The sequence below is a fragment of the Scyliorhinus canicula genome, chromosome 26 (assembly GCF_902713615.1).
Source record: "Scyliorhinus canicula chromosome 26, sScyCan1.1, whole genome shotgun sequence".
NCBI classification, from domain to species: Eukaryota; Metazoa; Chordata; class Chondrichthyes; order Carcharhiniformes; family Scyliorhinidae; genus Scyliorhinus; species Scyliorhinus canicula.
This window is the reverse complement of record NC_052171.1, coordinates 13,665,422-13,679,293: the sequence shown is the minus strand read 5'-3', so window position 1 is coordinate 13,679,293 and position 13,872 is coordinate 13,665,422. Positions and strand designations below refer to the sequence as shown.

Here is a 13,872-nt window from a genome sequence, read left to right as displayed (position 1 = left end):
AAGCCTCTAATGGCCTGGGAGACATCCTGGGTTCCATTCCGCCTGGTCCACATTTTAAAAGGAAGTACCAATCGGCGCCATCGTGAGCATTTTCTGGGATGCCGCTGAATGATTGGAGGCGGTTGGAGAACGGGTGGCTCTCGTTAATTTTATTGAAATGGGGCTTAAGTGGTGATTATTGTTTTTTCGCCACTGTACGGCGAGATCCCGATTTCGTCGAAGAGAGCAAGGCGATTGCATCATCAGCTGTTTGGCGCAAGGCGCGGACCTCGATTTTGGCCTCTCCTGCTGTTTACCGTCGTCGGGAGCTGAAGGAGGCAGGAAGATCGTGCCCTCTCTCTCGCCATTTAAAAAATCTGAGCTGTCCCATTTAAGATGAAAGTGGAGGTTTCTTTCTTTCCCAGATATTCCGACAGTTTTGTAATTATTTCGAGATAATGCGGTTGCCCCTTGAATTTACTGCTGAACGATTTAGACTGCAATTTTGTCGAGGGTCATGGGGGTATGAAGGAATGGTGCCAAGCTAAGAAATTGGAATTTGAGGGCCCAGGCTGATGAACCATTATCATATGGAAATTGGGTGCATATTCGAAGATCTGAACGCTTCATAATATGTTTTTAGTTCAGAGGACCCGATTATATATTTTTTTCAAATTAAGGGCCAATTGAGCATGGCCAATTCTCCTACCCTACGTATTTCTGCGTTGTGCGAGTGAAACCCAGGCAGACATGGAAAGTATGTGCAAACTCCACACGGACAGTTACATAATGTGCTGTTATATCATCTGACAGTGCCCTTCACTATCTGCTCCACGAATCTTAGTGACATCTGAAAACTTGCTCTTCAGACCACCCATACCTTCCTCCAGATCATTGATGTATATCATAAACAGCAGTGGTCCCAACACGGATCCCTGTGGAACACCACTGGTCACAGTTTTGAGAAACTCCCCTCCACGACTCTCTGCCTCCTGTTGCCCAGCCAGTTCTTTATCCATCCAGCTAGTACACCCTGGACCCCATGAGACATCACTTTCTCAATCAGCCGACCATGGGGATCCTTATCAGCGGACTGTAAGCAAATGCAGCGACATATAGATAGATTGGAGAGTTGGGCAGAGAAATGACAGATGGAGTTCAATCCAGGCAAATGCGAGGTGATGAATTTTGGAAGATCTAACTCAAGAGCAGACTATATGGTCAATTGAAAAGTCCTGGGGAAAATTGATGTCCAGAGAGATCTGGGAGTTCAGATCTATATTACCCTGTAGGTGGCAACGCAGGTTGATAGACTGCTCAAGAAGGCATACAGCATGCTTGCCTTCATCGGACGGGGTATTGAGTACAAGAGTCAGCACGTCATGTTACAGTTGTATCGGACATTGGTTATTCCACATTTGATATACTGCGTGCAGTTCTGGTCGCCACATTACCAGAGGGATGTGGATGCTTTAGTGGTGCAGAGAAGGCTCACCAGGATGTTACCTGGTATGGAGGTACATCTGTATCTATGAAGAAAGGTTGAGTAGATTCGGATTGTTTTCGTTGGAAAAACGGAGGTTGAGGGGAGAACTGATTGAGGTCTATAAAATTATGAGAGGTATGGACAGGGTGGGTAGCAACAAGCTTTTTCCAAGAGTGGGGGTGTCAATTACAAGGGGTCACGATTTCAAGGTGACAAGGGGAAAGTTTAAGGAGATGTGCGTGGAAAGAGTTTAATGCAGATGGTGGTGGGTGCCTGGAATGCTTTTCCAGCGGAGGTGGTAGAGGTGGGTACGATAGCATCATTTAAGATGCATCTGGACAGATATATGAACGGGTGGGGAACAGAGAGAAGTATACCTTGGAAAATAGGTAACAGGTTTAGATAAAGGCTCTGGATCGGCGCAGGCTGGGAGTGCCGAAGGGCTTGTTCCTGTGCTGTAATTTTCTTTGTTCTAAATTTTATGTGTCTATCAAACGCCTTTCTCAAGTCAATGTAAATAACATCTACAGCCCTTCCCTCATCAATCAACTTTGTCACTTCCTCAAATAATCCTTAATAGAACTATTAAGAAGGTTCTATTAAGACATGACCTTCCCTGCACAAAACAATGTTGCCTAACAAATGGGAATAGATCCTATCCCTCCGTATCATCTCCAGCAGCTTCCCTACCACTGACGTCAGGCTCACCGGTCTATAATTAGCTGGATTATCCCTGCTACCCTTCTGAAACAGGGGGACAACATTAGCAATTCCCCAGTCCTCCGGTATCTCACCCGTGTTCAAGGATACTGCAAATAAATCTGTTAGAAATCATGAGATTCCTACCTCTGAGGTCCGACATTTTAACTTGGCTCCGAACACTTTCAATTCTGCTTGTAGGAACTCATCCCGTGTTTTACCAATGTAATTGCTGCCTATATGCACCTCGACAACCGGCTGTTCACCCCATCCCCCCTTCAGAATGTTCTGAAGCCTATCTGAGACATCCCTGATCCGTGCAGCTGGGAGACAACATTCCACTCGGGTCTCGTTTTCGACGACAGAAGCGCCTATCTACTCCCCTTACACTTGAATCCCCCCGGAGTATAGCCCTTCCATTCTTTTTCCGCCCTTCTGTACAGCAGAGCCATCCACTGTGCCATGATCCTCGCTAATGCTGCCTTCCCCTGGTGTGACATCTCCCTCAACAATATCCAAAACAGTATACCTGTTTTGGAGGAAGATGGCCGCAGGGCACACCTGCACTGCTTTCCTGCTTTTTCTCTGCCTTTTGATCACCCATTCCCTTTCCCCCTCACCAATCCCAATCTGTGGTGTGACCAATTCACTAAACGTACTATCCACGACCTTCTCAGCATCGCGGATGCTCCAAAGTGAGTCAATTCGCAGCTCCAGAGCCGTTATGCGGTCTAACAAGAGCTGCAGCTGGACACACTTCCCGCACCTGAAGAAGCCAGGGACATCAGCCACGTCCCTGAGCTCCCACATTGAGCAAGAGTACATAACACGGGTCTGAGATCTCCTGCCATTCTTAATCTTAAGATTAACTTAGTCCAACTATAATATCAAAGAATTGATAAATGGAAAAGGAAAAAAAAAATTTCCAATCACATCATAAAAAGTAATAAACATAGAAAAGCCTTACCTTCTCAACACACCACAGTCCATTTTTTTATTAGAGGAGGGAGGCAGTGGGAGCCACTACACGTGTAGTGTCTCAGGTTCAGCAACTGCCAAATATATCAGTTCACTCACCTTCCCAGAGCACATTTCGACAGCTCCCACTCAGCCTACTAAACCTACTAAGGAAGGTTTTTAAAAAGGAAAACTTACCTTCCCGAAAGGCCCCTGGTTCCTGCTCTCGTTGCTACCGCTGAGCAGCTGAAAGCCCCTTCTCCTGTAAGGTAAGTTTTTAAAACGGGAAACGTACGTTCCCGACAGCCCCCTGGTTTCTGCTCCCGCTGCTACCACTGAAAAACTGAAGGCCGCTTCTCCTGTAATGTAAGTTTTTATAACGGGAAACGTGCATTCCCGACAGCCCACTGGTTACCATTAGCTATCAATTAAATGTTTTGTTATTATTCCATGTCTCAGGCAACCTTCATCTGTGCAAGATCTCCCAGAAATGTTGTTATTGACGATCTGACACATTTTCCGGTAAATCTACGCTGCATTCCATCGTCGCCAGGGACTCCGTGCTCGGGTAAGTTTTGTTTAAATGTGAAGTTTCTCTTTCACGCCATTCTTAAATAACCGTGTGCCTTGGACAATTTTGAAAAGTAAATTAAGAATTCCCCAATGAAGAGAAATGTTGTGGTTTATACTTTAGTCATCTTGTAATATCTGACCTATTTTCTTCAAACCCTGGGATGGAGTTACTCTGGCCCTGCGGATAGGTTCCTTAAGTCCCATTATTTTCCCCATTTCAGTAGTTTTGCATTCCGTTCGCTCTTTAATTTGACGTCCATGTTCATTTTTTCATGAATGACCTGTCTATTGGAATGTATTTTCGCTCAGTGGCTTCGTAGATGCCGGACTGGCAATGCAGAGGCTCCACACCAATTCCACAGACATGAGTCAAAATCCAGTAGAAAACATTTAAATTTAATTGAGCAATTAGATGATGGAATAAATGGATGGACGCGAATTTTCGAAAGAACAACAGGGACAATCGAACCAAAAACTAGCATATGAATTCCCGCCTCAAACATGAAACCCATTATCGTCGCGAGGGCGGGGCACGAGGCCAGCTGTTGATTACACACCCATCAATATTGCGAAATAATGGAACGTTTAGCTGCCTTCAATCTGATGCACGTTTCGACAGTGCGAGCACCAATATTTGATGCAGTAAATGAAGCAATGTCTCAATATGTGGGGGTGAGGTGATTTAGAGAGGAATTACATACTTTTTGCCGACCTGAGGATCGCTTTGCCGAATTGCACGCACCCCATTTGGAGAGGTAATTTCACCATTGGTCAAAGTTAATTTCCCCTGAAGAAAGTGTAACCTGCCGTGTGTGAAAGAATTGGTCCGCTTTGCAAGAGCTCAGGGAGCCGCTGATATTGTTGCCATTACACAGGAATAGGCTGAGAAATGAGACCTCGCTCTGCGGAACTATGATGCTTTCAAAATATTATATGTCATAGAATCTTCAACCTTTGAAGATTGAGATTGCAATCAAAGTGTTTGCGATGAGATAAGGCAGGTTGTCATTATGAAATTTGCGTTGAATACCGAATGCACAATCTGTATATTTCCCAGTCGGGGGCTGGGGTGAACAGTGTTAAAGCGCGAAGACAGCACGAACAGCCATATCTCAGTCAACAACGCACCTCCAGCCTTCTAGATTTGTTCGGTTTTGTTGTAATTTATGGTTCCAGATATTCGGAATCAAACCAATATTAACCTGTATTTACTGATGTGCACGAAGGACAATTTTGTCAGTTTCCAAATGTAGTTAATTTCTGGAAAGAGTTTCGACAAGGCAAAGGTGTCTTGTCTTTCTCTGGTCATTCGGGCAGTTCACCCTTCATTCTCTTCTGATTCCGTTTTTCAAAGTGTTTCTCAACATTCACTAAACTGGAGATGGAGTTTCGTGCATCGCTATGTTTTCATTTTCTCCACTGCCAACCGGTTCTATTTACCAAAACTTTGCCCACTCGCCTTCACTGCCCCATGACCAGCTGTCAGAAAATTCGTTCACATTGAGGGACGATCGAGAGCGGAATTCTTCTCTTGTGGATAAAGAAGGTTAATTTGATTGAGGCGCTTATACATTTTCGGGTGAGTCGTCGAAGAAGCCGATAGAGGAAATTGGGAGACACTTTTTTCACTTCCAAAAAGGCAAGAACTGGTGGAGGACGATTTGAGATAACAGTTGCAAAATAAAAACCGTAGTGTGGTAGCTGAGCTGAGGACATTCTCGTGGTCACAACAGTTTGAATTCTGGAGCAAGAAACACGGCAGAATAATGCGCTGTGATATGAAACTGGTTTTATCATGAAAAGACGGCCTTTACACACGTAAATTTTCAATTTTTCAATGCGTTGATTCTGAAGAAAACACAGCAAGATAATGCTGTGCCTCGAATTTGAACCGAGGTTGCTGCGGCCAAAACGCAGAGCACTAGCCACTGTACAATCACAGCGCCACACATCAAGCGCCGATGCAACGAGCAACTTGCAATGTCCTTGGGAAACTAGGAAATATTTGAATGAATCATGACGGATATGCAGTTTGGATATCCTAACCTTGGTGTCATAATAATATTGCTGCAACAAGTATATTCTTTAACCCAGACTTAAAAAATATTACTGCACAGATATAAAATATAATATATAACAATTTCTACATTCGTCCCATAAAAACGTGTGGAATTCGTACGTACGTCGAGTGTCTGCGTGGGTTTCCTTCGGAAGCTCGGTGTGCCTCCCACAGTTGAATAATATTAAGTGTCAGAGGATTGGTTAATGTGAAGTGTACCTTAGTGTCCAAAGGTGTGCAGTTTAGCTGGATTTGCTATGATCAACGCTCGAGAATACGGAGACCGAGTTTGGTTTCGGAGGTTCGCTGCTGAATGCTTGGGTTGAATGTCCTCTTTCCGGAATACATGGGCACGTTAGCACGGCACTTAGCACAGCTGCGTCACAGCGCCATGATCCTGAATTCAATTCCTGCCTTGGCTCAATGTCCGTGCACACTCTGCACGTTCTCCCCGTGGCTGTGTGGGTTTCCTAGAGGTACACCGGTTTCCGAACACACGTTCTGTTCGGTAATTTGGACATTCTTAATCCTCCCTCAGTGTACCCGAACAGGCGGCGGAATGTGTCGACTGCGGGCTTTTCACAGTAACATCATTGCGTGCTAATGTAAGTCTACTTGTGAAACTAATAAAGATGATTATAATTATTAGTAATCTCCCCGAGAAGTGCCCGATTTATGGTTCCCGATACGAGTTTGTATGCTGTGTGAGATGGAATGAATCCCCAAAATGGACTTAAATCCAGATCACACCGCGCTGAGAGAAAATTGGAATCTCCTCAGCGCACGTCGTCCACTGCGGATTTTTTGAATCATCTTTCTCATCAATTCCTTTCCATTCGTTCCCGAATATTGCTAGTGAAAATAATCTCTCCATCTGTCTCTATTTCCTGTATTGAGCTCCAACGTCCACTTGCCTGTTACACATTAGAACGCCTCTCATATACCCGTTTAAGCCACTCTGCTCCAAAATAGAACAGCTTCGGCCTCGATTGTCTCTCTGTTGAAATGAAATTCCTCATCCCTAAATGCGACAGAAGCCGGTTATTTGTTTGAAAAAACATATGTCCTGTTTGGAGTAGGACAGGCACAAAGATATAACACCATTTACTACAGTTTACTTTTTTTTGTGTTTAGCATTCGACGGTCATTTCCAGAATGTTATTTAGTTCCAATGTGCTCATCGATCGGGAGCCACGTGTGGCTCCACCGCGTATTACCCTGGTAACCAGACCCTGAGCGAATGAACGATCACTTCCAACCCCACTGACCCGGAGTCACATCCGAAGTGAATTAACTAATAATTTGTGTTTTCCTGAGATCTTTAATCCGCGACCGTTTAGGTGACTCACAGACACCAGATTCAGAAGTAAACCATTAACAATCTGTTTATTTATAACAAGAGTAAAAGATGAACATAAAATGAAAATAACGCAACAATGGGCTACTTGTGTAACTACACCAAACCGCTGTCGCACTCTCCTATCAGACACAAAGAAGGCAGACTCACAGAGAGTGTGTGGGAAGTGTTGAAAATAGCAGGGTTTAAGAGGAATGAGAGTATTGTGGATCTTCGCTGCTGAGGTTATGTTCTTTGTAGGCCCCAGTCTTCCCCGATGGCAACCCTCTGGAGGATTGATTGATACAGGAGATTTAGGTCGGTGCAATTCTATCCTTTGCCCACCAGTTGAAGCCTTGCACAAGAGATTCAGGTTGTATCAATTCAATTCTTCCACCAGAAGATGGATTCTGCGTCTGCCTGAAATATTGTTGGAGCTCGATATCTGAGAATGTAAAGTGTTTTCTGTTGGCCTGATCTCGCTGACGTAATTCTGGTTGTAGCATAAAGAGTGTCTTTCGACTGTGCTTTCCCCAGCCATTCAGGTTTATATGACTATATATTTGGTGGGAGACCTTGAACGCAAACTTTCAAACCAACAGTTCCCTTCACATGTATGGCTATTGACTTCAGTGCTTCAACTACGAGTATATTCTACAGTTTTGGCTACTCGCCTATTAAACCGCCAGGCTGTGAATAGACAGAGGGCGACTTCAAGCTGCTTGCAGTCTGTATTGTTTCTCGGAACCCAGGATAAAATTGAGTTCTTCGCATGACCCCCATTTCTTCAGGAATATTCTGAATGTCTCCACCAAGAGCAAGCCAAAGCAGGCGATATCTCAGAATTCCGAAATCACGATTGGTGGCTGGCTCAGTCTATGAATTTGGCATCACGAGCTCTGTCACGAAGCCTAAAGGGGAAGTCCTGGAATGGTTAATTGGACCGAGGTGTTTCAATTTGCCTAAATTCTGGAGCTTAATCAAAAGCCTCAATGTTACCGCCAATAGCAAGAAAACTGCAGATTAAAGCCAACCAGCAGAGCAGGATTCAAAAAAGAAACACAGAGCGGACACGATTTTAGAATAGTACCCGAGCATTTTACCATACCCAGCACGGTAGCATTGTGGATAGCACAATTGCTTCACAGCTCCAGGGACCCAAGTTCGATTTCGACTTGGGTCACTGTCTGTGTGGAGTCTGCACATCCTCCCCATGTGTGCGTGGGTTTCCTCCGGTTTCCTCACACAGTCCAAAGATGTACAGGTTGGGTGGATTGGCCATGATAATTTGCCCTTTGTGTCCAAAATTATCTGATTAACCTGGGACAAAAGTTCGGCACAACATCGTGGGCCGAAGGACCTGTTCTGAGCTGTATGTCTCTATCTATATATCTACCCTTTCAGCTGGGTCTCTGCAATGCTAGTCCACTGAGAATACGCTCTTCCGCCATATCCTTGGCGATCTCTTTGCAGAAAGCTAATGACGCTTGGAATTATTTTACCGATGTGATACACCTCCACGTGATACACCGAATGCTCCATCAGGTCCCACAATGTATTTATCCCTGTTAGACAGTAACTGTGTTCAACGACTTATTCTGAACAAAGTACTGGAATTCTGTTGCCTTCGGCTACTTTATTCTAACACTGACACCGATGCTTTCTAAAGCACATATATGGAATCTTTCCCACATGTAATAGAACATAGAACATAGAACAGTACAGCACAGAACAGGCCCTTCGGCCCTCGATGTTGTGCCGAGCCATGATCACCCTACTTAAACCCACGTAACCCGTATCTCAACAATCCCCCCATTAACCTTACACTACGGGCAATTTAGCATGGCCAATCCACCTAACCCGCACATCTTTGGACTGCCTGCACATGCCTGCACATCTTGCAAATCTCGTTTCGGGCTCTCCACTTTATCTCTTCTCTGAATCCCAATAGAAAACCCTCAGTAAAGTAATCTTCCACTCTTTACTTCTCAAATCAAACGAAACATTTCGTTTTATAAGCTCTCGAGCCCGTGCTAGCTATGCTAACATCATGAAATATTTCGTGGGTCAGGTGATAGGGAATATTTGATGGAGATAATAATTTCAAAATTATTCTCAGTACCAGTGTGGGGATAAATGTTCAAACGGCAAAAGGTAGTCGCGCGTTTTCTTTACTCCTGTGGGAAGGTGCAGGCCATCAGACCGTAGCGGACGAGTTTGTTGCAGCAGCCCAAGGAAAAGAGAAGTGGTGGCGAACTTGGCCTGTGTAAACTCGCACAAGAAAGCGATGTTTTTTAATGAGATAAGTGAATGAAATGCTGGCATCTGGCCATCTTTGTAATAACAATACTGATTTGTAACTGCTAACCGTTCTCTTAGAACTTCACATTCAACAGAAGCACGACTCTAAATGAAACCTCTTCGTCAGGTGTTTGAAACGTACCCCTGAGGTATTTGGAACCAGCCCGACAAGTTGTTCGTCTCAGCCATTGAAATTTTCATGAAAGGGGTTTTTACTGATGCTGAGAGATTGGTCGCCACAAAAAAGGTTTCTTTCTCCATGGCTTGCCTGTGGATACGTTTCTTGGTAAGGCTATGAACCGCCAATACAGGGTAAAATCCGCCTGTGATTGAACTAGCAGGACACCGTTATTCACAGGTCCGTTTTTTTTCAAAATTATTCTCAGTACCAGTGTGGGGATAAATGTTCAAACGGCAAAAGGTAGTCGTGCGTTTTCTTTACTCCTATGGGAAGGTGCAGGCCATCAGACCGTAGCGGACGAGTTTGTTGCAGCAGCCCAAGGAAAAGAGAAGTGGTGGCGAACTTGGCCTGTGTAAACTCGCACAAGAAAGCGATATGCGGTCGTGATGGACCTGGCGAGAGAGGTTGCTGCGTGTGCAGAAGCGAAAATGTATCATGGTGAGTGTGTGGCAGTGAGGGAGAACGTGTGTGTACCTTTGAATGAGTGAGAGTGGAAGTCAGAGTGGGTATGCAGTCAGAGTTAGTGGCTATCAGTGAGTGTGTATGAATGTGACAGTGTGTGTGTTAAAGGCGCACTGAATGATATCACTGGCAATGAGAATACGTCTGTTACCGTGACATGGTGTAGCACATTCTGCGTTTCTCTGACTGGTATGCGAATGGGTGTACATGTGTGGCAGTGAGGGGGTGACTGAGGGACTGTAAGTGTCAATGAATCTCGATAAAGTGTCGAAGGGAAGCAACATTCCTGTTGACTGGGAGCAGTTTAAACTTTAGCAAATGTGGATCAAGGGATTTCCTGAGACGGTGATAATAGAACATGAGAGCAAGATTGCGGGGAACATTAAAAAATACTCGAAATGAGTTAATAGGCACGTGAAGAAAAAATGATTGTTGAAGAGAAATGTAGGCAACTTAAGGTCAAAACCAGGGGCATTGATAACGATGATTACAGAAATGGTTGAACAACGAGGTACATGCTTCGGTGCTCTCTTCACAAAGAAGTACACACAGACCATAATGTTGAGGAACACAGTGTTTAGTGAGAGGGAAGAACTGACGGAGATTAATGCTAGTAGCGAAATGATTGGACAAATGTATGGCATTGGAGCCTGGCAACTCACAGACCAGAGTACTTAAGGAAGTTGCTCGACAAATAATGGGTGCAGCTGTAGTCATCATCCAAGATACTTTATACTCTGAAATATTCCTACATATTGCAGGTACCTACGTAACTCCGCTGTTCAAAAAGAAAAGGAAGAGAGAAAACTGGAAATGACTGACCAAAACGTCTGACATCGGTAGTGGGCAATATTCCAGAATCAATTATCAAAGATTGTCATTCTGCCATGAGGCCGCGGGCGGGGATCCCAACACCCAATGCATTCGGTGATGGCTACTTAGCAGAACATCGGGAGGCTGCCCAAGTGTCCATCTCCGGAGATGTAGTCAGCACATATCTTATTGTCATATAATTTAACTCTGGAAACGATGGTTCCCTGACGGGTGAGTGACAGGGCAGGGACAAACATGGTCTGGCAGTTTGTCTGGGTGTTGTGTATTTCACTTTTGGAGAGGTCCGAATTCCAAGACTGATTGAGGGTTCACTCTTACTTGATATAAATTGACCAATACTTTATTTTAAAATGTCCAGTTTACTCTGGCCTTAACCTCGGCGAAGCCCAGTGCCCAGAAATGATGTTTTCGCTTTCGATCCATATATCTAGGAACGTTTAGCTTTTTCACGGTGAAATTTCATTCAGAATATAGACTCCACGAAGCATTGTGGACGATTATTTTTATTGATTAACGACTGTAGTGAACACAATTCCTCAATGATAATGGCTTCCAAACAACAGTTGTGATTACAAATGATATGATCAATAATGAAATTTCAGTGGAATGTTGTATTTGCGCCATTGGTTGAATTCACTCGTGTTGCAGGAGTTTCTGTAATTCGATCTTTCCCATATCGCACCAGCCCTCTCAGCTCTGCCCTGAGCTTTGACTGGGTGAGAGCGTACACACACGTGCTCGTAGAACAGTTCAGTGTACTGAGCATGTCAGCGATTTCATGAATAACAGCCACGGGGTCTTTGAAGTCGTGGAACCTATAGGTTGCAGTGATCCGTGAGAAAAGAAAGAGACCGATCGTCGGCATCCAAAGCAAGATGAAACTGCCGGAGGCTGCAATGAGCAAAATCAGGGCTTTCCTCCGATTCTGCAACTCGGGGTCCTCTGTGCTCTGACCATCGACCCGGAATCCCCGCCGGACGCGACTGGCCGCCAGGACGTGCCTGACCGTCAAAAGGTTGAGCAGCATCACGGCGACGTAGGGAACCAATGGATTTAAAATTAGCTTCACCCAGTCAAACACCCTCCAGGCGTGAATTAAATCTGTGCTGAGAGCATCTCTGCTTTCCCTCTCCATTTCTTCATGATCATAGTAATGAACATTTGTGAAGAAATTGGGGATGTTCCTCAGATATGTCACAAGATAAATCGCTCCAACAACCAGAGCTGAAGATTTGGGGGCACAAAATCTTCTTTTAAAACTCTGGCAGCAGATCGCCACGAAGCGGTCAAAGGTGAAGGACACAGTCAGCCAGACTGAGCAGTCTGTCACAGCGATACTCATGAGAGAGTTCAGGCCAGATATGAAGCTGTTCATGTAAAACGCCTGTGGTAAACGAGGCGCCAGTATATAGTTGATCAGAACAAGAAATATAAGAACCAGCAGGTCGGACGTGACCATGGCTACCAGGTAGATAGTCGTTCTCTTACAAAGCCCACAGTCTCTGAGTTGGAGGATCAGTAGAGTGACTACGTTCGCTGGAATAAAGACAGGATAACAGGGATTAGAAATAACAGCCAAAGGAATTACTTGTGAATTCAGAACGGGACGCCAATCTCTTTAGCGTTCCTTCTCATTCCCCTGTTTATATATTTGTAATATCCCATGCCCAACTGTCCAAGGATCAGTCAGTTAGGTTGTTTGGTCATCCTATACAGGTGCACAGTGGTTGGGAGATTGCAGGGTTAGGGAGATAATGCCAGGCAGGTGGGCCGAGGTGGTGTTTTCTTTCAGAGGGTCATTGCACACTCGGTGGGCCTCCTTAAGGACTGCATTCTATTGACAACATCTACCTCCACACAGCAGCCTTTCTCTTCCATTACGTTTATTCAGTGCTCATGTTTCAACTGACTTATCTATAAGTTACTGACTTCCCTTCTGAAACAACACGGTTCCCTTCTCCCTCAAAATGCCCTTTAGAATGCTGTTTTATTTGCTCTTTCTCTCCTCTTGCTACCGAATATGCATATAGTTCTCCTTCCGATAAATATTCACCTTGAACGTTTCACAACAATTGCAACTAGTTGCAGTCATCCACAGAGAAAATATATACACAGAACAATGGTCAAAAAGAATCAGAAGCAAACTTATTCAACTGTAAACGAAACTGAGCTGCATAAGGAAAGAATCAGTACCGATTATGACAGTTCAATGTAAATCTGTAGAACTAAACGTTTTGAGGGTACCTCAAATGCATAAAGAGAGAGCAAGGGAAGGATATGTCCATTCGGAGATGTACTGAGTGGGAGGTATTTGCAGCTGAAGAAATTGGACATAGAATGGACTGAGCAAATCACGATTCTCAATGGATGAATGCAGATTTCACTGACCGTGATGGCGTAGAATTAATATGTACAGATGGGCCAGTACATGAAATAGTTTGCAGAATCAATGTAGATTTTGATGTGTTTCTCTACCGGGGGTGCATATTTGCCACAGAGTATAGAGGTTGTCAACTCGGCGGTCGGACAGGAACAACTGAATTGCGAAACACATTACGTTTGTGGAAGGAGTAAAATTGTAAGTTAGCCAGGAAAGGGCAGCAGGGTGGCATTGTGGATAGCACAATGGCTTCACAGCTGTAGCGTCCCTGGTTCGATCCGGCTTGGTTTACTGTCTGTGCGGAGTCTGCACATCCTCACCGTGTGTGCGTGGGTTTCCTCCGGGTGCTCTGGTTTCCTCCCACAGTCCAAAGATGTGCAGGTTTGGTGGATTGCCCATGATAAATTGTCCTTAGTGTCCAAAATTGCCCTTAGTGTTGGTTGGGGTTACTGGGTTATTGGGATAGGGGGAGGTCTTGACCTTGGGTAAGGTGCTCCTTCCAAGAGCCGGTGCAGACTCGATGGGACGAATGGCCTCCTGCTGCACTGTAAATTCTATGAAAGCATTGGCTGACACAAGGCTTCAAGACGGAGTGGTGTTATGAGTGCTTCAGAACATGGAGAAA

The 13,872-nt window shown here is 44.7% G+C and overlaps 1 protein-coding gene across 1 annotated transcript; it reads right to left on the bottom strand.

The window, feature by feature from the left end:
- Positions 1-11,465: 11,465 nt before the first annotated feature.
- Positions 11,466-12,326, bottom strand: LOC119957280 (probable G-protein coupled receptor 139). The gene has a single exon (XM_038785112.1). The coding sequence runs from the start codon at positions 12,324-12,326 to the stop codon at positions 11,466-11,468; it is 861 nt and encodes a 286-aa protein (XP_038641040.1).
- Positions 12,327-13,872: the final 1,546 nt, after the last annotated feature.

What these genes read in the sequence shown, in the direction of transcription:
- LOC119957280 (XM_038785112.1), bottom strand. Translation starts at nt 12,326, where the DNA reads ATGGTCACGTCCGACCTGCTGGTTCTTATATTTCTTGTTCTGATCAAC.